Here is a 24,418-nt window from a genome sequence, read left to right on the forward strand (position 1 = left end):
CACTCTATCCCAAGAGATTTCATTCCTGGAAGTGGATGTCTGGTTCAAATCCTTATGGATCATAAAATTCAAAGTTTCTCTAGAAAGATGATAACTCTCAATGAATGCAAGTTTCCTCCAAAATGCCTTTTATTCAATTAGTTTTCCCCTCCAAGCTAATTGAAGCCTATTTAGGGTTTTATGTTATTTAATTTTTTAACTTTTGCTAAGTTCTAATCTTCTATTCTTCATGAGGGTCTAATTTGTCATTGACCAATGGCCCCACTTTAAGTTATAACTTATTTTAATCACCTAGGGACTTGGGCCAATTATTTCAATAGATTATTATATCATAAAATGATTATAACAATCACTTGTATTATTATTTTATTAACATCTAACTTAGGAAATAGTTAAATAGCTTGATCATCTAGGCCCCAAGCTGAGTAATGTCTAATGGAACTTGTCGACTAATGTTGTTTGGCCACTGTAAGATAACTAACTGTCCCTTCTTTAAATTTAGCAGCTCTCTTAAAAGATAGGAGTTCTACCATATGTCTCCAAGCTAATCTCGGAAGCCTCCTAGGGTAAGGCCATGGTAATGGTTCCCACTTTTTGGCCAAGTTTGACACTAAAGTAGATATTTCTAACAAAAATTTGATTTTCAAATGCATATTGTTACAAAACTGTAAAGAATTTGATGATGATGTAAACTAGTGATTTTTAGAATTTTCTATCTAGTTTCTAAAAGTATTTTTTAATTTTTTTAAAAAAATGGTTGAAGTCCATTTTTCCATCTCCTTTGAGAACTAGTTTATATGAAAATCAGCATTTTCAAAGAGTGACGAGTCGTTTGATCAAGAAATTTTTTTTCAGAAAAATGGTAACAACAAAATTCTTTCAAGGATAGAATAGTAACATCAATATCTAGAAATTTTAGTTGGTTTCATTCAGTTTCATTAAAAAATATAGATTCTATTTAGTGGCAAAGTGACACTAATGATAACTTAGACATAGCTTGTTTTTTATCAATATAATCTAAGTTGTATTTATCGAAATGAATTTTTTCTTGATTTTCTAGAAAGGTAACACACATACCTTTGATGGACATGTTTTTGAAATTTTTTATTTTCTCATTATCTATTTTTCCCGAAGCTTGAAATCCAGATTTGTGAAATGGCCAGACAACCTATATTTAATAAAACTAAAAATTAAACATCATGATATAAACAAGGTATACTAAAAATAGTTATTGGAAAGCTTATTCAGAGTACAACAATTTTCTATATTTAGTTTTAGAATATGGACTTGTTTAGCCCTTATTTTAAGTCCTCAAAAGGGGAAAAATTGATAGAAATTTAAGTTTGTAAAATTTCCAATTTTGGAACCTTCAAATAAAGCCCTTGGAGAGGCTTCAAACAAAGGGGCTTCCTTCGAAGCCCCGTAAGGGCTTATTTGGGTGCCCCCAGGGGGTTCGAACGAAGGCCCCTAGCCCACTTTTGGGCCACCTAGTGATCCCAAGGGGATTCGAACGAACCCCCTAGCCCACTGTTTGGCCACCTATTGGCCCAAGGGGGTTCAAACGACCCCCCCTGGCCCACTTATTGACCACCAATTGGCCCTAGGGGCTTCGCTTGAAGCCCTTGTGGTAGTTGGCACAAGGAGCTTCAAATGAAGTCCCTAGGGCCATGACTTTAAATCAAGCTTCAGTTGGTGGGTGGGGGGTAACCCCAGCATGTCCTCATGCCATAAAATAGTAGGGGCCACCCTGCATGAGGGTGGTGCATGCAGAGGGCTGGGATAGTAGGAGGGCTATAGTTGGGCATGTTACCTCATAATTTTATAGGGGGGCTTCATTCGAAACCCCTAGAAGTCGACTTTCTTACTTTTCATCCAATTTCTTTGTGATGAAAAGTGGGAACCATTATTGTGGCCTTACCCCCTACTATGTCCCTACCATCTCCTAGTCCATCCCTAAAAATAGGGATTCCTCATGAAATCTAGGAGGCTACCCAAAATTGGACTAACTGGCTTTCAAAGCTTTGATATGTTTGCATAAGGTCCTAAGAGAATGCCCTACACAGTGTTTTGGCCTATGAGAACCAATGGATAGGTCAACTTCATCTACTAGATAACCTGCCTAAGGAGGGGACAATACAACCTTCCTAATGACAATTGCATGTGTTGACTTAAGGTACACAAGTGTCATTATTAGTTAATCACATAAGAATAATTAATTATTATCATTGTTTTAGGTAAACATAATAAGTAGGTGCAAAGTCAGACTTAGGATACAATATATCTAAGATGGGTTAAAAAAATACATTAATACCCTCAAGTGTCACTTAGGCCAAATGGAAAATAAGCTAAGTTGCTGGTTCGGGTTTGGTTCCAAGTTTGTGGTTCGAGAATTGGTTCGCTGGTTCAACAAAATTTTGGAAAGGGGTTTGGGTTCGTTTGGGTTCGTTAGTACAAAAACATGTAAAAATTATTTTTAAAAATTTTTAAAAATATATATATATATATATGAAGCATGAGTTAAAATTAGAATGCAGCATAGTAGCATAAACACATTTAAACAACAAGAACTTTAAAACAGCATAAACAATAACATATCATGGTGATCATACCATCATATAGTAACATAGTTCAATCAACTTCAACATCAAAGATTAAAGATTCAAAACATATAAAATATCAAGTTCAAGTATCATTGTTTCATGTTCAGGGTTTAACAGTAACTAATGGAATGAAAATCTATTAAAATTCTGAATTTTTAGTTCTAAGTTCTTCAATCTTCTTCTTCTTCATATTCATCTTCTTCTTCATCTCCTCTTTCTCAGCCTCCGCAATTACTTGTACCAAGGCCAATGGGATCAGCAGCAAAATCAACAATGGTATTGGCAACAAAGGCATCAAAATCATCAATTGTAAGCCCAGTAGTGGAAGCATCCAAGTCCACAATCTCTGCATCTACACCAACAAATCAATCTTTGAACTCCTCCTTGCACAACCAGATGCTTGCTCAAAAATTTATGTGCTCTCCTTCAAGGTAAAATAACCTATTTAGAAAAATCAAATGACAATGAGAGGGCACAAAACCAATTAATAACACCTTTTTAGGTTACATGGATGATAAAAAATAATGCAAAATTGCAAATAAAATAGTCAAAATCACATCCTTAGCCACGAGTTCGATCTTGGTTCGATTTTTTGGACGTGGTTCGCCTAGGTTCGAAACCTGGTTTGAACCAGATGGAACCAGGCCTGCAAAAAAGGACCCTGGTTGAACCAAGTTCGAATCAGACCCAAACTTGGAACCGGTTCAAACTAGTTCATGGTCTGAGGGGGGGGGGGGGAAGGTACCCGTGCAACCTAGAACATAAGAAATAAGTCCCAACAACTAGACCACGTTTATTATACGCAGTCCTATTTTTCCTTGAGTTTTCATTTTTTGTTTTGTGTTTTGGCAATGGTTTGTATTATAAAAAATAGCACAGATACGAGAACTACTTGCCACTAGTAAACAACTCAAAAAGCTGACTATATTCAAAATATCACAAGGCTAAAATATTCTAGAATTATTTTTTGAACTGAATGTACAATATTTCTCAATAATATGAACTCGGCTTATAAAATAACATTACAAAAACATTTTAAATACCCATAAAATTCAGCAAAGAAAAAGGTTGATCTTTTTATCAAAATCGTCCAACAAGCTTTCAAAGAAATGGTAGTCACTCTCCCACAAAATGCAGCCCAGTGTTAGTAAGGGGCTCGGTTCCCTGGCTATGCATGAGAGACAACACTTCAGCCATCACTTCTATGATACGACGACCAAGGTGCCCCTCTTGGACTCTTTGGTCACGTCAACCGTACTCCATGGGTCTATTGTTTGGAGCCCCTCTCTCCTGGAGTTTGACTAGGCTTTAGTCGAGATAGTCCAAACCCTGTTTCTCAAGTGCATCATCATGTGTCATCAGTCCATTCCCCACAATATTGTTTAGGTTGAGTTTGGGCCTCATCCTTTCAGATTGGGGGTTATCTTTGACTTGATTGCGTTTCTTCATTGGCTTCAGAGCTTTGTAGACTCTATTGCAGGTTGTCACAAATTCTCTTGTCTGGCCTATTGCTCCTTTGAGGCTAGGTCAGGTCAATTGTACCGTCAAGTTGATTGTACTCCATGGATCTATTGTTTGGGACCCCTCTCTCTTGGAGTTCAACTTGGCTTCGGTCAAGAGAGTCTAGACCTTGTTTCTCTAGTGCATCATCAGGTGTCATTGGTCCATTCCCCACAATATCATTTTGGTAGAGTTTAGGCCTCATCCTTTCAGATTGGGGGCTATCTTTGACTTGATTATTTTTCTTCATTGGCTTTGGAGCTTTGTAAACTCTATTGCAGGTTGTCACAAATACACTTGTCTAGCCTATTGCTCTTCTAAGGCTATTGTAGACTTTTATTCTGATGGTCATGCTCCCTCTTGGTTCATGTAGGCCTTCGCCCTCCTTGACTCAATAGCAATTGCGATGGATCACCTTACCCCCTTTCACTTCCTTCCCCCTTAGAAGAAGATGAATGAGCATGTCAAGCTTGACATGTACAGACAATATATTATCACGACTTGGAGTAACCCTTTAGGGGCCTTTGCTCGAGGATGGCTTTCTACGCTGAGCACTACATGGATATCCAGGATGGGGTCATTATGTGCCCTTGGTAACTTATTGTTGAACTCATGCCCTTTACATCTCCTTGAGATCTTCCAAAGTGGGATCTCATCGGCTATGTATCCAAACTAACCACCAAATCGACAGAGGACGGGATCTTCTACCTCTACCCTCTTGGAGAAGCGGAAATTGAGATCCACTTTGTTTTCCGATACCCCATCCACTATGAGATCAACGACAGGTTCTATTGCTTGTTCAGGGAGTGCAAATCCTTCTCTTCATTTTTTAGATATATTGACCAATGGTGTCTTCCACTTTACGTCTAGGAGGCCTTGCAGCTCCTCTACCCTTCAAGGTAGACTTTTGACCAGTGGTGTCTTGCACTTTAGGTCTAGGAGGCCTTGCAGCTTCGTGATCACACTCTACAACTCTTCTTCCCTTCGAGGCAAACATTTGACCAGCTCATCACCTCCTTCTTCATGCCCATGCCTTCTGCGTGGGGGACGAAGTGGTCTCTCAACCCTCCCTCGTGTAACACCAAATCTGTGAGGCCTCATAGAGGTCACACCCAACAACACCACTAGATCTCCAATAGCTCTCAAAGACAATGGCCTGACCCACGCCCTTTCTGTGGACCGTATCCTTTAGTCCTAGACTACTCGTTTGTGAGGAGTATTTAGCTTTTAGTTTTTCTTTCCCTGTCTTGTTCTTTTTCTTTCTTGTTCTTTCCTCAGACACCGTTTGGTCCTCCCTCACTCTTTCCAGTCCCTTAGGCCCTTGTTGGTCTCTTGTTGGACATTACTAATTTTAGCTTATCTCTAAAATCTCTTCCAAATGATATCTAAAGGAAAATGAAATGATTTCTTTGTATTCTCCAACCCTAGGTGGCCCCAAACAAATATGTAGACCTTCAAAACTCTTGAGAACCATCTATTTGGAAATCAATGCCACTATTGGGCATGTACAACTAGCCCAAACAAAATGTCAACATCAATAAACTCCTCAAGAACTCAAACTGACCCTCCTCAATCGGATATATAATGAACTCCAACAACTATTGAATAATTTACTCCCTATTCAACTCAATTTGTGTTCTCTAAATTATAACACCATGAAATCCTCTCGATTGAATCTTTCACCAACATGGAAGATGTTGTCTATAAGGGATTTCATCCTCACAAACCCTAGGAAGAACAAGACCCTCCAAAAACAAGAACAATATTAAATACAAATCTAGCATAAGAAATGAGCTCTTTAAGTTTTCCTTTATAGCTTCCCAAAAGCTATGACTCTTTTCACTTTTTCCTCTTTAAGTTAAATAAATACTCTTAATGTGGTGTAAAAGTTCAAAAAAGCCCCATTCATAAGACATTTGTGACTTTATAAGTAGGAACCATATAGTCATTTTTATTTTTTTCAAATAACAATATTATATCTTTTTAAATAACTTTTATAGTTAATAAGAGTTCTATGAGATCATCATGGGATGTTGATTGAAGGGTATTCCAAAAGCCTATTTGTTTATAGTAATGGTACTACTGAAGTGATGAGTACTTAGTGGGGAGTAAAAAGAATTATGGTCTTGTGTATTGAGAAAATGGATTCTATATCCTTACCTATCTCATCTAGGGTATGGGCTGTTTGCCAAAAAAAGTGGGTTCCTTCTACTACTACATGTTGCTTGGTCAGCAATTCGAGGGAAAATTGATCTTCAATTTAGTAAGGATGACAACATTAGGGAAGTAAATGCTAGCGATGAGGATGATAGGCTACATTAGGACACAATGAGCTTTATGGAGGGAGAATCAATCAATGCTCTAGAGTTGATGGCACCATCCAATTATAGTTATATTACATGAACTTATTTTTACATCAAAATATAGTGATGATGATTATGGTTCCATGATTGAGCCTAATGTTGCCCTAGTTCTAGATCAGCAAATGTACAAAAAATACATCATAAGGCAATTGATTGTGGCATTTGAGTTCTTCAAAGCCACTCAATTAAATTATCATTTGAAGTAGATATTCTTTATAAGCCCTAAAGATCACATAATAATTTGGAGATCAATTTGATGGACGATGAAGATAAGACATTTGGAGCATTAAAACATTTTGATCACCCACATAAGATGGTCGAAGATCATCTTTAGATGGTCCAACTTAAGTGAGGATGAAAAGGATTTGAAGAATCTTCTTATCTACAAGCAAACAGAGAAGCTACGAAGACAATGAAGTTAGATTCTCTACATCTGTCAGATCAAGGCCACCTTGTCATTCATGTAGAAACTTACTTAGAAGCATTGCATGAGAAATAAATTGGCAATCTTGCCTCTGAACTAATGAGTACTAAAGATACGATGGAGGCTATAGAAGTGGCCCTACAAGAAGTAAACAACCAAATTGCTAGAATGAATTATTTCAAGGAACAAGAGAATAAAGTAAGGATCAAGGAAATCAAGGAACTAATTGAGGAACTTGACAACATACAAGTGCCTTGTGATCTAAACCGTTGCTCCAAAAGACCAAATAAAGCTTCTTACACTTACTATATTCATATGAGTCCACATGTTAATCAAGAAGGCATAGACATAGAGCATATAAGGGTGGAGCCTATTAAGATAAGGAAGCAAGAATCTGGAAGAACATGGTCATTGGTGTGAACAAACGTATGGTGTGTTTGAGGTATCCAAGGTACATCATAAAGGTTCATGAGTTTCCTTTTCTAGGTAGCTCATTGAAGGCCCAAATCTTGATTAAGATGGTATAGTTGAGCACAGGTTTTGCAAGATATAAGTTATTTGGATTGGGTTGGCTTTTTGTTCTTTCATGGAGAGAGGCTCATTTGAGGGGTCATACGTCTTTTGGACCAGCCTATGGTAGCAATTTTAATGCAGCTATGCATGTGGATATTCTTGGAGAGGCCATTCATACACTTATGCCTCATGATGCATCAATAGATTATGGAGCTATTTGTGTTATAGTGCATGGGGTACTTGTTGACGTGAGTTTTTTGCCACCACAATATGGAGAAGTGAATTTTTAGTGATCCAAGATGAAATACTAGATTTCATCCTCTCCTTTGAATAGCGATGTTCATATTTAAATAGTGTATATTGATGGTGTGATCAAATAAGACAACCCCAAGGTTCCTTAAAATTGTGGACTTAACTCAGTTATGATGATTTGATATGTTGGTTATCACAAAGGGACCTACATTGTTCATTTAGTGGATATCAACTACTTCAAACACCTCTTTCCAAACAAATTGAAAAGGAAAAGGGTCTAGAGAGCTACTCTACTCCTAGAATGCAAGAAACAATGGATGTTTGTATGACTACTAGACTTAGTTTAGCCATTGACATCAACCAAGCTAGCACAATCTCGTAAGTTAGATGGAAAATGTTTAGACTATTACCATTCCTTTAACACCATCCGTTGATGCATGTCAATGTGCAAACGATAATCAAGGAAAGCTCATGAATATATCATTTGACCAAACAAGGCAAACTTACAATCAACTAGCAGCTAGTGATTCGGTCTAACCAAGTTCAACAGAGATGCATCTAAAATATCTTCCATTCAACTAACACTATTTCCAACCAACACAAAATGAAAAATAATTTTAGTGGAAAAATGTAGAGAGTATGTAATACTCCAAGCAACACAAGTAATCCACCATGAAGACTTTCAATGAATCAGCAATGCCAATTACTTTGATAGCATTCTAGCACTAATTTCAACAAGTCTCCTCTCCTACTACTCTATCTCTAGTTCTATTAAATTACAAATGATAAGGCCTCTTCCTTTTATAGTTGTTCAATTACAATGAGGGGCCAAGATCAATTTACACAACCCTAGTTAGGGTTTCCAAGTACAAACATTTAATGCTAACCATTTACAAAAAAAGACACTCATCTAGGTAAATAAGAATACTACATTGCTTTTATTGACCGACCAGAAAAGAGATTAGGTAGAAGCACTAGATGCCTTCAACATGTACATTTGGCATGATTTGATTGATTGATCTTTGACACATGCAAAGTTAAATTTTCTGATTGATTGGAAATATATAGGCACCACATCAGCATTCTTATCTTGCAATTTCTATTTTAGTTCCACTTCTCCATCTTCAAAATTTGAAAATTTTCTTATTGACGTGACCTTGAACTTGTCTGTACATAAATCTCGATGTCTTTTTAATGTCTTGACCTTGATTTTGCACTTGTTCTTCAACTTGGATACACTTTTCTTTCTTGGTGATCATCTTTTGGTTTGGCGATGCTGAGGATCTCTACATTTCCCTTGATGCTGAATTCATCCTCGAGCTTGAAACCCTTATCTCCTTGTTGCTTCCATCTCACCTTGCAAAACAAAATAATGCTCATCTTAAGTCCGTGAGGCAGCAAGCATAAACAAAATTAAGATATTTTGATAACAAGGCATTCCATTAAATCTCAATCCTGATTTTTATTTTAATAAGCTATTCAATTCCCCCTATGCACATGCTCATCCAACACTTGATCTCATGAATCTACCATTTTAAGTTTATACCTTGCCTGCTCTGTCAAGAAAATCCTGAGTGAACAAACTCAGATCTGATGTTATTTTGGACTCCAAAATGCTAGATCCCTTTCAGACTTTGAAATTTTAATGTGTATATGAAATTTGCAGCCTTTAGAACCTGATTTCTTTTGAGAAACTTTGGGTTTGCACTATGATTGACCTTGATTTCAATGCATTTTGAGATCTGATTCAGTTTGAACTGATTTACCTCTTATTTAATTGCCCCTAAATCATCTTGAAATTTGTTTAAAGGGGAAATTGTCCGAGGTAATGGAAGGTATTTTATATTTGCCCATAATGGAGCCCAAGGTGAAACTCATCTTGTGCAGGCTTCTTCTTTGATCTCACTTTCATATTTTATCATTTGTATTCCCATTCTAAAATTGTGTCAGTTTCAATCATCAATCTTAAAAAATTTAGGCCATCCAACCCTTTAGTCACCTCTCAACATCCTATAATTGCTAAGTGTTATCTTAATTTCACTTATTTTTGGTTTGATCTTGAGAATGCTATTTGAGAAAATGAGGGGAACAGTTGGACATGGAACCCAAAGAGGGGCCAAAGTCTGACCTCTAGGGCTTGGAGCCCCAAGAGAGGTCGGAATCCAACCTCACCTTGGGCTCGCCTAGGTTGAGTCCTCCAAAAACTTGCTTATTGTTAGCTCATAATTCTTCCTCCAATATGATTTCAACTTTGATTTCTTCTTCTTTTGATCAGCATTTAGCTTGAATCACCTTATTTGCTTCACATGATGAGCATCTACATCTTTTGCTTCTCAATTCACTTCATTTATAATCTAAAATTTATCGTGTTTTGACCTGCTTCTATCACCTCCTCCCAAAGTGTTTACCGTACAGGGTAAACGGTAGAGAGATTAGAATGTAACACAGAACAAGATACTTTATTTACATAAGCAGATGTGCAACTCCAATTACAACGATCCTTCATAGATCCATTCAGATGATGTACAAATACTTCTCGAAGGGGTGTCTCAACCGTCATGCAACCTTTGGGAGACTTATTAATCCTGTCAGCTATAATATTGTTTTCACCGAAAACCTTAGTTACCAGATTCGTGCCCTAGAGGCCGGATCCGGATTCGGGTCCGATCCGGATCCGGATTCGTGCCTGGATTCGTGCAGATCCGGGCAGGATCCTTGTTTTACACAGTGGATTCGTCCGGATTCGTGGGCCATGAATCCTGACAAATCCACTGTGTAAAACAAGGATCCTGCCCAGATCTGCATGAATCCAGACACGAATCCTCAAGGATCCAGCATGAATCCTCAAGGATCGACAGGTTCAAGTGAGTCTAAATTATTTAATATGACTTTTTTAAATATATTTTTTGGCTTTTTAGTGCTAAAATGACCTTTTTATGCATTATATATACTAATAAATGAGAGAAATAAATATATATATATATATATATATATATATATATATATATATATATATATATATATATATATATATATATATATATATATATATATATATATATATATATATATATATATCTGTTACTAGTTGGGGCTTGGGCAAGATCAGTAATATATATATATATATTCACGAATCCAAATCGGGAAAAAAAAAAATCACGAATCCACGGATCCGATTCACGTGCCCGAATCGGTAACTAAGCCGAAAACACAAAGGTCAAATGGAAAATGCCATTTTTAACATGCAAGGACAAAGTGAGAGTATGACAGTTTTGCAACGCATAGAGCCCTAGAGCAGGTCAGAATTTTACATATTCTTGGGCTGTAAGCCCCAAGAGGGGTTGGATTTTGACCTGCTCTTGGGCTTGGCCAAAGGTTCCAAAATTATTTAAGTTATATATTTCTTACAGCGACACTTTTCTTCAACTTGATATCTCAACTTGTAATCCATTCATTTATTGCACTTGATGTGAGGCACAAAGTCCCACAGTAGGTTGGATTCTAACTTCTTGGGCTCTAAGCCCTAGGATGGGTCAGATTCTGACCTCCTTTGTGATCTCCCCATTTTTTAGTTGTATCAAAGGTAATGGTTTTAACCTATCATTGGGTCCTTGTAGGCTGATACTCATGATTAGAGGACCTTTTTGTGGAGTTATTTGGCTCTCCAATGGCCAATTGTGAAGTTTGGCTCTGCTTTGAGGGACATACTATTTATAGTAAGTCAAAGATGATTCCAATGAGCTCAAATGATTCAAAGGAGTTCAATGATGCTTTCAAATGTTGCTATTGACTTTTGGTCTGGGCTCCAAGATTCTGGGAGGGAGCATCTATTTTTAGTAAGTCACCTAGTCAGGACCATTCAGCATTTGTTATCATGAGAATCACTCTTGTGCTATCAGATTTTTGATTCCGGTGAATTGTTTAATGGGCACCTTAGTGTTATAGCTCATTGGGATTGGGATGAGAAGTTATGAATCATGGGCACATGAAACAAAGACCTTCTGTGTCAAAATATCATTATATTAATGAAAGGTCATTTTTGAAGCAATTGGGGAGTTTAAATTAATAAAGTGATTGTTATTTGTCATCTTTAAATTATAGCATGAAGTTACTTTATGAGAAAAGAAATCTTTTTAAGTGAAAATTGTAAATATGAGGCCACTGGCTGGTTGGTGTAATGGAGAAGTGATTTGAATTATTATAAAAGAAAACTCTTGGAGATGGATGTATTCATTCTATTGCTTATGATTTTGTGAGTTTGAAGATTCTCAAGGGTTTGGGCATTGGGTTGGAGAAAATTGTAAATTTCTTCAATGTTTTTCTTGCACTTTGAATTGGTTTTACATTGCCAATAAATTGTGTCGACAGTATGAGTATCTGCCGCAAATTGACCAGGGTTTGAAAGGAAAAGTTGTGCCAAGAATTATTTAATCTTTGCTGCACAATGATGAGAGAAGGAATGGCTATCATAGGAAGGTTTAATTCTGCTAATACAAGAAGCGTTTGATTCTGCTAATACAAGAAGCGTTTGATTCTGCTTACTAGATTGGTGCTGAGCAAACTACAGAGCCAGCGTTGAATTGCTTCAACCTGTGTTTCATTTTTTGGAGCAGCGATTCATAAAACTGAGTTGCGATCAGTATTCTTTTGGCAGCATTGAGTGTATGTGGTCTGGAATTTGTGGATAATGGTCAAATTTAACTTCATGTGCTGTCAACAAGGTTCCAGTGTTGATGTTTCACCTTGCCAAGTTCTCTCATTAAATTAGTTTATGCATTTGCTTGGGCATTGTAAATACTTGCAAGCCAATAATAGAAAATAAAGTTGGCATTCAAATTTGTGTTACTTTTCAACTTCATTTAATTAGTTTATGCATTTGCTTGGGCATTGTAAATACTTGCAAGCCAATAATAGAAAATAAAGTTGGCGTTCAAATTTGTGTTACTTTTCAACTTGATTTGCATTGTTATCTGGCAATCTGAAAATTTACGGAAAAAACATATATTCTCAAAAGCCTATATATATATATATATATATATATATATATATATATATATATATATATAAAACTTCAAAACAAAAAAAGAGACTTCTTCAGCATAGTTTCAAAGTGAGCCAACAGGGCTCATTACACGCTTTTGGGATCTCTCCAAGGGTAAAAAATTGAAGTATAAACTCACAACTTGAAGGGTAGAATTTTTATGTAACGTTTTGTTATATTTTATATAAAAAATTTAGGATGTTTGAAAGTACTCTCAAATTCACAGGATTATAAATGGAGATTCTAGATTCTGGGAGATCCTATAAATTTTCAGACTCAACAAAATTTCAGGAGTCAGTAGACTTCCATATATTTTGTTTTTTGTAACTTTTACTTTCTAACAGAAATTTCATAACATAGATGTTTGTAACTTTTATTTTCTAACATAGATGTTTCTTGGAGCTCTTTATAATGGTTAGTTGGCAAAAGTAAATGATCATGGAATGTTTGGAATTTCATTGATTCTTTTGTTGGAAGCTTGCGAGCTAAAGGAATTTACAGTTTCATTTGTGAGACTATCCACCCTAGTTTGTTGGAGATTATACAAATTTGTAGCAAATAAGATATTCCAGATCTCAAGTAATTTGTAAGGAAAATATCAGAAGGTTACGAGAACATAAAATATTATAATGCATTACTTTTAGTGCTTTGGCCAAAAGTTCCAATATTTAAGGTGAATCCATTTACTTCCTTTTTGGAGACAATTTATTTAATGCATGGACTCTAATGTCTACTTTACATTAAAAAGTTGGATGGATAAGATTATTTTTCAGGAAATGATTAAATAGTTCACATATATTATTGTGTTTGAATTTATTATTATTATTTTTTATATTAGAAGCAATGAATTGATTGTTTGTTTGGTTCAAAGATCTTTATTTATTACTGTGGCTAATGTTTTCCTGAGTAATCTAAGTGGGGTCACCTTGCATTATGTTTGATTCTTTGTTTCTTTGGCTTCTTGCCATTGGACCTACTAATATTAATTTTGAGTAATGATACAATGCTCGAGAGGCCCTTACATTTCAAATCAAGGATTGGGAAGAGCGTATATGATTGGAGTGATTTATATTTTCAAAACATTATAGTCCCATTACTAATTTATGTTCATGGGAGGAGCTTGAACCATTAACAACAATCTTCATTTTTTGGCATGGGGATTTTGGAAAGGATTATGTTCTAGGAGTGATCATGAAATTTGGGGTGAATGAATAATTTCTGGAATAATCGATGGAATTGGAGAAATGTGAATGTTTAAAGCTGAGATGATTGTTATGTGCACTATTGTAGGAGCTTATATTTTATTAATGGATTCTCTCCTTTATCACAACTCCTTCAGCATTGGCAAAGACTTAGAATTGTTGTGAGTGGTAAAGGATTATTGAATGTTTTTCCAAAGGTAAAATCTAGTATTCTAAGCATTCAACCCTACACAAGAGTCTATAGAATATCGATAACTCATAGCCATTTCATATTCCCAGTTGGGTTGGTGGCAATAGGAGTTGTTAGAGTTGGCACAATATTTCCAAATTCTTTACCTAACTAGGGTGGTATATTTCCCTAGCCACTTAGGTATGCTTTAATGGTGATAACTTGAAGTCTCCATTAGATGGTTGTGAGTTGTATGTTTGTTGTGTGGTCCTTTGAGAAGTTCTCGGTGTGTATATGCTTGTTACATGCAACTAGTATACATCGTATTGAATAATATATGATTCTTCAAAGTTTGTTTATGTCATGTTCCCATTTTTAGCAAGTTCCTACAGTTGGCCTGGTCAGTTCACCATAGCGACCCTTGTGAGTTGACAGTGGGATTTGAGGGTCTTAGTTGTGGGGTTATAGGCTTTCCAACAACCTATGGTGTGTTTTGGGTCCAATTGAGGGACTTACTATCTATAGTAAGTCAATTGTTGATTCCGATGAGCTCAGTTGAGTTAGAGGAGTTGAGTAATGCTATCAATTTTTATTTCGGGCTTTAGTTAGGGCTCTGAAAATCTTGGAGGGAGCGTCTATTTATAGTAAGTCACCCCATCAAGTTCATTCATGAGAGGGTTTCCCAGGATCTTGCGCAATCAATAGTTAGGAGTCAGAGATGGGAGTGGTCTCGTAATTCCCAATTTGATATTGATGAGCCCTTGACAGAGATTGGGAGCTTTTATTGGCATTACACTATGAGGAGTGCTGATCACTTCTCTTTTGATCTATAGGTAGAGGATTTGGTCTCATTTCGGTATGGGTTGGCTCCAGTTTCATACAATCCATTATGGGATGGGTTAGCACCATCTCTTGCAAATGGGATCACTAGTAGCAAGTTAGACACTTTATTAATATGTTATATTATAATGACACTTTATTATGTTTTAATGTTGTATTGAGGAAGTTTCTTAAGTGGAGTTCATTTGGGAAACTTGTGCCGCTTGGAGATTATAAATATGAGCCCATTTGATGGGAAAGGCATTCGATTAATTATTTGCTATTGTTGCTTGTGAAGATTTTTTGAGTTTGATGAATTATGTGCCTTTGTTGAAGTATAAGGGTTTGTTCCCGAGAAGTTCATAATAATTCACAGCTGAGACATTGTGAATTAGTTTTGAAAGAATTGTTCTTTATCTCCATTGCTTTATACACTGCAGTTGGGAGATACTATAATGTTGGGAATTTGGATCTTGGTGTCTTCTCATACTGTTATTACCATTGTTGAGAAGCGGTTGTGTGCTGGTCAATTTGGAGTTGGTTGAGCGCCCATTTTTTAATGTTGTTGGTCATTAGTTTCTATTTACACTTGGGAGCAACATTTTTCCATATCTGCACCTACATTTGTTTGTTGAAGAATTCTTTTGCTTCTGCTAGTCTTCATTTCAGAGGGTTTCAAGGCATGTCTTACTTGTAAGTTCATGGATTGTAACTTCTAATTTTTCTGTGTACTGTTATTTTAGATAATAAGAGATATTTTATCAACTAGGTTGCTGGTATTTTGTGAATACACTGAGTATCTAAGTTGATATTAAAATCTTGAATTTTCAGTTGTATATTCCCTATATAATATCCAAATATTTGAGTTCAAATTATTATTGCTATATCTTTTATTTTGCTACTATATTGTTGTATCAAAAATTGCAAAACCTCAATAATAATAATAAAATCAATTCTTCAACATAGATTGTTTGAGAGCCAGCAGGGTTCATTATTGTTTCAAGGAGGACATTGGATTACTATAGGCATTTCTCCAAATCTCCCTGACCCTAACTCATTAGCCTAGGAAAATCAACTAAATATGCTAATGGTCCACTATGACTTAACTAATTAGGAAGGGGAAATTATAGTATACTCTTCCCAAAATTGATTATCCTCAAGCAATCTCAACTCTAGATGTTGCAAAATCTGCTCATTCTCCCACATTGCGTCCTTTAGCAGCAAGGTCTTCCATTTGACCAAAATTCCTTAATGACTCTCCTTTGAAGAGTTTGTTCTCTAGAGTCTATAATGGCCTCTAGAGTCAATATCATCTTCTCCTCATCTACTTGTGGCAACTCTGATGAGGAATTACACTATGCTCGAGTGGCTTCTTGACTCTGGATACATGAAACACATTATGTACTCCGTTATTGGCTGGTAAATCAAGCTCACAGGCAACCTCTCCAACTCTCTTAGATGGTATGAATGTACCATAGAACCTAGGCTTGAATTTCTCTACTTGGCTAAGAGAAGATTGTCTAGATGGTTGAAGCCTCAAATATACACTGTCCCCAACATATGAATTGCACCCTATTCAATGTTGACCAGCATATAACTTTTGTACATGACATCCTAATTCTCCTACAATAAATCCCTTCCCTTAGGTACTCTACTATCCCCAAAAAGAAAATACAAGAAGTTGGGTGCCTTGTACCCATACAAAGCCATGAATAGTGGCATCTTGATGGGCATATGGTAAGTCCTCTTCTGGCAATACTCACCAAGGTGCAGCTATTTATTTGAAGCTCTCTATTATCTTGGCACATAGTTTTAAAGATACCCTTCCACCCACTAGTTTACTATCTCATATCTATCCAAATATTTGTCAATTGTAGCTAGTGCTAGGAGTGATCTTAGTCCCACCTTATTTGAAAAGATAATACCAAAAGAGACTTAGGAATTTTCATATAGTACTATACACATATTACTTAAGATGCTAGTTATGAAATGATGTATAATGGTATAAGAAATTATAAAGTATAATACCAAATACTTGAACAATAGCAAAATTGGAACATACCCAATAATTTGAACATTGAAGTTTTCATTTTGAATATTGAATATTGAATTTACCAGTTGTTTAGGGGAAAAATGGAAGCGCTTTAATGGGATGTAGGCCTCCACTTTTCATGCTAAAGCATTCAAATAAGTGTGTGGGGAAAGGAGGATTTACAAGTGTGATAATGTTTATGCAAAATTGAACTAATTGACTAAGTAATGTAAATCTAGATGTCAAATGTATACAATCAACCCAATTAAATACAAAATTATGAATTGAAATGAAAGGATGGATGACTCACCTTGAAATATGTAGAGGAAAGTGTGTTTTTGCTTTGAAAAGTGTTGATCAGATCCTAGGACAAAAAATCTGATCATAGATTTCTAAATAGAATAGAAAACTCAGGAACTATTTTTCCGGTCGAGGCTCAAAGAATAGATTGACTTGGTGGAAATCCTTTCAGACACAATTTCACGAAGTTGCCATCTTTTTGGGGCATTGCAACTAGGTCAACCCAAATATGTCGAAAAGCTTTTAGCAAGTTATTTCCAGATCTGCAACCACAAATTCGCTATCCTGCTCCCACACAATAAATTCATATTTTCGCTTTTGGGTGGATGAGGACTTGTCTTGGTCAAGCCCTAGATTGAGGGATCAACCTTGAATTGAAAATGTAAATGTATGTAAAGGAAACAAGATAAATGTAAGTATTCACCTTTCTTGTAAAAACCCTTGTCAATAAGGATCCTTCAATGCTTGAAGGAACTTGCTTTCTTGAATGCCTTTAGCTCTTGAATTGCTTGATGGTTTGTCTTCTCATAGAGTGTGGATGTTGTCTTGTAAAGTTGTAGGCATGAAAATGAAGCCCCCCAAGCCTCCTTATATACTAGTTTTCGGGCAGAAAAACAATACAAGCTGACTAGGAAGCGTGAAATTAATATTTGGATCACCAAGACATTTTGGGCCTCGTGCCTTGCAATCACCGGGGTATAGGTCAACCTGGTTGACCTCTTCTAGAATAGGTTTATATTATTTTGCAATGGTTTGTTTAACAAATAATAGTGTAGAATCACAGATAATAGAAATACTTGCAAATAGCTAAGAAAATTGACAATGCTAAAAGTTTCAAAAGGCTGAAATATTGTAGATTTAATTTCTAAAGTAAAGGTACAATATTTCTCAAAATTATAAACAACCCAATTCATAAAACAACATTACAAATGCATTTCAAACATACCCATAAAATGCAACAAAGAAATTTGATCTGTTATCAAAATTTGCAAAGTGGTCCTCACAAAAATGGACACCACGCTCTATAATCTCTTTCAAAGGCAAATGAAATAATAGCTCTATATTCTCCAACCCTAGGTGACCCCAAATAGAAATACGAGCTTTCAACAACAAACAGCCTTTTAGAAATCTACGCTACCATTGGGCATGTACAGCCAGTAAGAAGAATGTGCAGCCGGCCAAAAAGGTGTCTGAAGAACAATAAAATCCTCAAGAATTGCTCAAATTGACCTTCCTCAATAAGATAGGTAATAAACTTCATTAACTATTTAATAGTTAACTCTCCATTATAACTGGCTTCATATTCATTCTCAGCAAAGCCCACTTTTGAAGAATAGAAATAGGCACCCTCTTCAAAAAATTAATAGGGAGGAGACATGAAGGCCGCCTCCACAGGGTGTTCTTAAAATCAACACAGATGGGTCTTCTCGGAGAAACTTTGGTCTTGTTGGCGTTGGTGGGGTTGGTCGTCATAGTTTGGGGATTGATCAGTTTATGTTTTTTTGTTCATGAAGGTTACCATACTAACAATTGATGGAGGCAACTACTATTTTGTATGTTTTGGAGCATGCTTGTGTTCTTGGATGGAAAAGGATAATTTCTGAGATGGACTCGTAGGTAGTGGTGCATATGTTGACTAGGCAGCATTCTAAGAATGTTTGTTGGCAGTTGGCTCTGATTGTTAATTAGATTCTTAATTTGTGTGCTTCTTTGGATTCGGTTACTTTTACTCACATTACCAAGAAGTGGAATGGTGTTGCTGATTGTCTTGCTAAAAGGGCTACTGATCACATGCAAAATTTTATTATTGTGGATAAGAGTTACTTACCTTTGGGTTTATCTTGTCATTTTGGCCACTTGGTGGATCTTGATAGGGTTGTTTGATGCCCTTGATCTGTAGCTCTGCTGGTTTGAATAAATGTTAACCCCTCTTTAATTGTGAATCGTCTTTTTAGTGATGAGATTATAAAAATTCATATGATGGTCTCCACATTGACTAAATAATGGTATTGTTTTCAAAATTCCTCTTGAACCAGATCTGGTTGTATTATATTTTTAAATTTTTTATTTATTTTTAATTAGGTGACATGCATAAAATTTGATATGAACCCAAGAAAAAACATGCAACAATATTTGAATTGTTGGTCTTCTTGGTTAATGAAGGAATGTTTTGATTAAAAAGAACCAATTAACTGCTGTTATAATGTGCAATCAAAGTGCATCAAAGTTAAATTTTATTGCATATAACTGCACTTGGAACATAGGAGTTCTTGCTTCACTAGTTAGCACAGAAGTTTAGAAACCAAATTCTTTATTATCAACCATTGAGATGTAAATGCCCCAATTCAGATATACATTTTTGTGGCCCAAATTTACCCAGTTTCTTTCATGTGGTCCTATAATGACACCTTCCAAGTAAAAATAAAATAAAGTAAAATTACAGAAGAAATCTGCCCAAATAATAGGAGGATTGACAAATTGATCAAGCTTGTGTTGAAATATTTGAACATGTCATGACTGGCCAAATTTCAACATCATTTTCTTTGAGAAACACCAATGTCATACTTGTGCCAATGGAAAGATGAGGTAGACTGAGACACTATCAAGAGTCCGAAACCATTTATTCAGTTTGGTGAAGTCTATTTGAAGGTATTGTATGAAGGATATTCAAAATGTCTTGGGTGTTGATTTATTTTCTTTGCTACTTCCATCCTTGTCCATTCCCATCTAATCAATAAGAGAAACAAATTTATATTATTTTCCCATGGTTTAAATTATAGTACCAAAAAATATCCGAACTGATTTGGCAAAGCCAAAATTTAAAGATTTTCAATTTTTCAATTAATTGGGATTTAATCTATAAATTTCTAAAAATGCTAAAAACATGGGAAATTTTCCTGTTTTTCTAATTCCATGCCGAACTGAGATTGAATCGTGAATTTGTAGATAAAATCAGGATTGAATCCTGATGTTCTTGTGACTTGGGATTCCTCTCCAAGCTTTGCCAAAAAAATTCAACAGTCCAAATCAGATCCAATTGCTGACAAGTATGAACTGCAGTTATTCTATGAATTCACAATTTCTTTTCTACATAACTACAATCATGCTTGGAACAATCCTCAAACTTTATTGTACGGTTTTCATTGTCGATTGACAACTATAGGATTGTTTCCAAGTCTTCTCCAGATGATTTTTGCAACACTTGGACCAGATTTTTACACTCTTCTCTTAAAATATTTTATGAACTTACCCCTACCTTGTTAAAGGCATTTAATTCATTTAGTATTAGGTAACGTATTGGGTCACCCATATGTCTCTTTTGGAATACCTAAGTGGGTTGTTCCTTAACATCTTTTACCAATCTTTTTATTGATAAGTTGATCATACCATTTTTTTATTAGATAAACAGGGTTTTTAAAGGATTCTGAATTATTTCACATAAAAATAGGAATGAAAAGAAAAGCAGGATAATACAAGAACTACTCAAAAAGCAGCCACAAAACAGCACCCAACAAAGGCTACCAAATGGAATACAGAAAGGAACCATAATTTAACACTTAAAATGCACTCTGCACATATAAATATTTGTTACTTGTATTTAATGATGTAATAACACCAAATTAAGATTTTACATAAAAACAGGAGTGAAAAGAAAAACAGGATAATCCAAGAACTACTCAAAAAGAAGCCACAAAACAACCACAATACAAAAAAAGCACACACCCAACAAAGGCTACCAAATGGAATACATCAAGGAACCATATGTTAAAACTTAAAGTGCACTCTGCACATATAAATATTTATTACTTAAATTTAATGATGTAATAATACCACATTAAGTGTATTTTAACAAGTAACCTACAACTACTATCTTGGAACATTCCCTTTGAAAGAAATAGAAACTAATTCCATTAAAATATGTGCTGTCCAAGTCTATCAAACTCCTTGCGCTCATTCTTCCTATATATGTTATCCTAGTGAAAATCCTTAATAAAATCATGCCGATCCAAAGTGGAGAATCTCTTGAAGAGGATGCACTAATAATGAAGATAGGAAGGAGAAGAAAAGAGAATTACTCACATCAAGTAGGTGCTTTTTGTTATGTATCAAATCGCTCTCAAAAAGAAAGGAAATCTCTGCAAAAGGAGTAAAGCCATATGCTTAGATATTATTTAGAGTAATATAGACTATTTCCTTACAAGGAATCTTAGGTAAATCCACCAAGATGCTTACATAATGTCTATTTATATTGTATGTCAGAATGCCTTCTGATCAAATTTCCTGTTAGAACAGGGCCCCATGCAGCTGCTTAGCTTATTTTGACTAGCAGACACTGCGAAGATTTTTAAGGAATAATTTGTGGAGTCATGGCCCCATGCAGCTGCTAATTTTTTAAATAGATATTTTAATATTATTTTTTCACAAACTTTAGTGAGAAAATAAATAAAGAAAAAAATTAGTAACAAATAAAGGAGGGAAAGAGATTTGTGAAGACACTTGGCAGTTTTTCCAATAAGCAGCACTGCTTATTTTAAGCCCCCCATTTTCTTCAAAGATTATTTTTAATTCCTAAATAATAGCTGCTCCACAATAGGAGGAAACAATTCTATATTATCCTTTTACCAAAATTTTACAAAAAATCTAAGTTTACATAGAAACATATAACTGCTTAAATTTAAGCAGCAGCATGAGAACATAAGGTTAGTGTGATATAATATTATCTTTCGCCAATAATCAATGTTACTATTTTACCCCATGTTAAAAAAATTAACATTTACTCCCAACTCTTCAGCTTAGTGGGGTCAAATATTGTATTCCGATATTTCTGGTAAAGTTAGATAACCATTTTATTTTGTTGAATAGTCCTTGATGCTTGCTAAACAACCAAAATGTTATAATATCAGTCAACTTTAAGCTAGACAGATTTAGAATGTAATCTTGTTAGAATAACTTGTTTCGTACTTTATTGATGTTTTTCGTGTTCCATATTTGATGTTTTTCGTGTTCCATATTGTGCAGCAAGACCAATTTCAACGTTCACTTCCAACTTTCATCCAGCTTATAGATCTTAGCATGGAAGAGAATGAAGAATATTGGAAAGTGATGTCTACAGTTCTTGAAGGAAAGGAAATTGATGGTCGATCGTCATCTTCTAGTTGCTCTACAAACTCAACTAGCGTTGTACCCGTTTCTGCTATCTCAACAACAACGCATCTTAACAATAAGGCAAGTCAAATCATTAATATGCCTCTAATCTAAATGTGAGTAGATGGAATTGCCAATCAGAAGTTTCAAAACTATACGAGGGAATTTGCTGGGATTCCAAGTACTTTATAGACTGATCTACGAGTTGCTTGTTTAGTCTGAAATAAATTATTTTAGTTATTAATTTTGTTTTCCAGGTACGTCTTCTGAGAACCATGCTTGAATGGGAGCAGCAATTGCGCAATGAAGTTGTCTTTGGCACAGCTAGTGCATCGAGTCCCACTGTTCCAAAGTCTGCAGTGCTAACAGAGGTTGCCATTATACGATGGCCAGATGGGGATATCATGCGAATGAAATTTGGCAGTACTGCTGCTGATGCTGCTAGAAGGTTAGGGATGGATGGAAGATTTGTGTTTGTTAATGGCCAGGTTGCACTTCCCCACACACAGTTGAAAGATGGTGATGTAGTTGAAGTAAGAACCTGATTGTTTTGGGCGCATTAAAACAGGCACTTGCATTCACAGCTGATATTCCAAAACATGAAGCACGAGTAGAAGAATATTCCAGGCTCGTCTATGTCCCTACTTATCAAGCCGTTTGGGTTCTCTTCAGAGAAATTAGGAAGTGATTGAAAAGCTCACAAGCAATATTCCATGCTCGTCTATGTCCCTACTTATCAAGCCGTTGGGCTCTCTTCACAGAAATTAGAAAGTGATAGAAAAGCCCACAAGCAATATTCCATTGCGCATGTACACTACAAATTTGTAGAGAACTATCCCCATCATAGATGGATGGGAAAGGAAGATTGTAAATATGGTAGCCATCCTATGAAGTAATTCAGCCATTTGTAAAGCATTTCCTCGTTTTGGGCCCATTTCCTCGCCATTCAATCTAATAAAAGTATTAACTTAATAATCATGTTTACGTGTAAAATTCAGGAGTGCTCACTCCTGGAATATGAACCTTTTGTTAGCCTTATTAAAATGAGTATGGAATCATTTTCATTGGTGCTCATATTATCAAATAAATGCATGACATTATAATTGAGCATTCTTCGTATGACCACTTTACAAAAATTACGATGAGGAAGAACCTGAGTTGAATCGCAATGTTTCTAACAATACTAGCATAGTTCACAATTGCACCTACGTTTCGAACTGGAATGTAACAATTAACTCTATGTAAGGATAGTTCAATTGAGGAACTAAATTTAAATGTAAATGGTTATTGTTTCAATTGTGTAGGGCTCTATTAATATTACATAAGCTTAAGTTGGGTGTGAAAATTTTATGGCAGTTAACTGATTATTAATCTTCTATTTTTAACTGTGAAAAATTAATTTGTAATATATATTGAAAAATAACACAACTGCAATTGTACAAATAAAATTGTGGATGAGAAAAAAAAAATTAAGAGGACAATACTGATATGCTTTTCGAATATGACGAACATAACGAAGAACCTGAAAAACGTAGGAAATACGACCACTCCTATACGCAGGCCTCCTGCAAACCACAAAACGAAACAATATCAGACAACGAGGGGAAGCGCTCTGCAAGTAAAAGTTTGATTTGAAGCACTTTCCACAATCCAGGAAGAACATCAATCTTGCAAAAATTTAGAAAAATTGACAAGCTTTGAAACCCTAATTAGGCTTCATGTAGAACAAAATGTTGTCATCCACAGAAAACAAAACAACAATGAAAACGGATGAAAGATCATCCAAAACAGAAAGAAGTGCAAGCAAGATGGAAAAAAACAGATTTCAAAACCATACATCAAGATCAAAGGTTTGGATCAACAATTGAAGAATCAAGAGGCCTTTTTCAAAAAAAACCAAATACACTAGCAAAGTAAACCAAAAGTCTTTGCTGATGCAAAGAAAATACAAAAAACAAACTTTTCAACCTACCTAGATCTCTGAACCCAATAATATTTCTTTAGGTTTTTCATTGTCTCGACCACAGGTCTTAGCAGATAGGCATGAAACATATGCAA

The 24,418-nt window shown here is 35.5% G+C and overlaps 1 protein-coding gene across 3 annotated transcripts in view; it reads left to right on the top strand.

The window, feature by feature from the left end:
- Window positions 1–23,434, top strand: part of LOC149572592 (uncharacterized) — a 321,499-nt gene extending 298,065 nt beyond the window's left edge. For 2 of the 3 annotated variants that reach the window (XM_089813697.1, XM_089813695.1), the window contains 2 exons: window positions 22,235–22,441; window positions 22,618–23,434. In XM_089813697.1, coding sequence (XP_089669823.1) covers window positions 22,235–22,441; window positions 22,618–22,905 — 495 coding nt within the window. In that variant the 3' untranslated portion in view covers window positions 22,906–23,434. Of the gene's footprint in view, window positions 1–22,234; window positions 22,442–22,617 lie in introns of those variants that run through there. The other variant, XM_089813696.1, reaches the window with a different exon arrangement.
- The last annotated feature ends 984 nt before the right edge of the window (window positions 23,435–24,418 follow it).

This window comes from Cupressus sempervirens, chromosome 2 (assembly GCF_028749045.1).
Source record: "Cupressus sempervirens isolate cs-2001-9-10 chromosome 2, ASM2874904v1, whole genome shotgun sequence".
In the NCBI taxonomy this organism is placed as follows: Eukaryota; Viridiplantae; Streptophyta; class Pinopsida; order Cupressales; family Cupressaceae; genus Cupressus; species Cupressus sempervirens.